Consider the following 2296-nt stretch of genomic DNA (forward strand, 5'->3'; position numbering starts at 1 on the left):
AAACTTGCCCTCACACAAACATCACATTTCCCTGTATCTACGGGGACAAGACTGCTTCCTTGAGAGAAAAAGTGCAGAAGGCCTCCAGGCAAACTCAGCATCATGAAATGTAGCTCACATCATTGTGATTGAATGAACATTTTCCACACAGAAATCTCTGACTTGAACCTTTGTACTCCTTGGACAGGTCCTGGTGCCCAGAAGTACCAGATGGCCAACAGCAGCTCCATCAGCGAGTTCCTCCTCCTGGCGTTGGCAGGACACGCGGCAGCTGCAGCTCCTGCACTTCTGGCTCTTGCTGGGCATCTACCTGGCTGCCCTCCTGGGCAACGGCCTCATCAGCACAGCCGTAGCCTGCGACCACCGCCTGCACACCCCCATGTACTTCTTCCTCCTCAACCTCGCCCTCCTCGACCTGGGCTGCATCTCCACCACTCTCCCCAAAGCCATGGCCAATGCCCTCTGGCACACCAGGGACATCTCCTACGCAGGATGTGCTGCACAGGTCTTTCTGTTTGCCTTCCTGCTATCGGCAGAATATTCCCTTCTCACTGTGATGTCCTATGACCGCTACGTTGCCATCTGCAAGCCCCTGCACTACGGGACCCTGCTGGGCAGCAGAGCTTGTGCCACCATGGCAGCAGCTGCCTGGGGCACGGGGGTCCTTACTTCCGTGCTGCACACTGCCAACACATTTTCCCTGCCTCTGTGCCAAGGCAATGCTGTGGATCAGTTCTTCTGTGAAATCCCTCAGATCCTGAAGCTCTCCTGCTCACAGTCCTACCTCAGGGAAGTTGGGCTTATTTTCTTAGTGTTCTTGTCTTATTTGGGTGCTTTGTTTTCATTGTTGTCTCCTATGTGCAGATCTTCAGGGCCGTGCTGAGGATGCCCTCTGAGCAGGGACGGCACAAAGCCTTCTCCACGTGCCTCCCTCACCTGGCCGTGCTCTCCCTGTTTCTCAGCACTGTCGTGTTTGCCCACCTGAAGCCCTTCTCCATCTCCTCCCCATCCCTGGACCTGGTGGTGTCATTTCTGTACACGGTGGTTCCTCCAACACTGAACCCCATTATCTACAGCATGAGGAACAAGGACATCAGGCATGCCCTCAGTGAAATGTTTCAATATACTCTATTCCAGCATCAATAAAGTGCACATCTTCCTCATATGCTTCGCAGTTATTGTTTTTCCTATTTTATGTGCATTTGTTTTTTTGTGTTTGTGTGATACAGTAATCTGTAAAAAAAAATGTTGCATTTTTTCCACTTCTTCTTTCACGACTATTTTCTGTTTTTTCACGCCAAGAGCTCATGTAAATAGGGATCCAGGTTCCCTGAAAAGGTTAAAAGACACTAAAAGAAGCTTGGAAAAAGTACTTTTCCTTGCTCTTCTCTCTTCCTGCCTTTCCTGAATCTGGATCTGGGGGAGGTACAGCCACGCACAGCAGCACAACACGCTCTTTTCATTCCTGCTCTCTTAACACTGCTCTCAAGTCCTTGCATTTGTGCAGACCTGAAGGTCTTGTGTGTCTCACCACAGCCCTGTTGTCTCTACAGCAGCACTCCGGAGCTGCAGTCAGTAGGCAGCAATATGAAGCGCTGTGTCGGAGCTGGTCTCCTTGCTGCAGCGCCATAACAAGAGGGGCTCTTCAGAGCAGGACCAGAGAACTGGAGGCCTCTTCCAAAGGAATGGTGTAAGGATATACCTCTGGAGCTGCTCCCTGAGAAGACCTTGAGATCTTCCATTGTTCTTCACTGAGTGACGGGGACAGTTTTCAGAGTCCCAAGGTGATCTGTTATGGACTCAGGCAGTGCTGTGTTTTGACATGGAAGGTGGCTCAGCACTGTACGGTCATTTGCTCACTTCCCCCCTCCCCAGTGGAAGAGGGGAAAAAACTGAAGAAAAACCCCACAAAACACCAAGTCAAATTTGTGGGTTGAGATAAAGCTACTTACTAAGATAGAGGAAAAGAAAAGGATAATAAGTATGGTATATATATATACATACATATATAATACATATGGCATATATTCACATATGTATAATATATGCAGGTGCAGATATATATGCATAGGTTCCAACATAGATGTATATGTATTTGCAACCGCCGGACCTCCAATCAGGAATTGGAGCTGCTGCAGGGTTTGTCCCAGGAGTTGGAGAGGCTGCATCACTGCCAGCAGATCCGGCTCTCTTCCTCTTGAGGATGCTGAAGAGTGCTGAACACAGCTCAGCAGGTGTGGGCCAGGCCCTGGCACGCTGCAGTGATTTGTGCCTATTTAGGATTAGCAGGGCCACA

The 2296-nt window shown here is 49.7% G+C and overlaps 1 protein-coding gene across 1 annotated transcript; it reads left to right on the top strand.

Moving 5' to 3' along the window:
* Window positions 1-412: 412 nt before the first annotated feature.
* LOC121107984 (olfactory receptor 14A16-like) lies at window positions 413-1146 on the top strand (the record flags this gene model as incomplete). Its single annotated transcript, XM_040654632.1, is given in 2 exon segments — window positions 413-827; window positions 830-1146. Coding segments are annotated over 2 exon segments (732 nt in total), but the record flags the coding sequence as incomplete, so codon positions are not given.
* Window positions 1147-2296: the final 1150 nt, after the last annotated feature.

Source organism: Gallus gallus, chromosome 33 (assembly GCF_016699485.2).
Source record: "Gallus gallus isolate bGalGal1 chromosome 33, bGalGal1.mat.broiler.GRCg7b, whole genome shotgun sequence".
In the NCBI taxonomy this organism is placed as follows: Eukaryota; Metazoa; Chordata; class Aves; order Galliformes; family Phasianidae; genus Gallus; species Gallus gallus.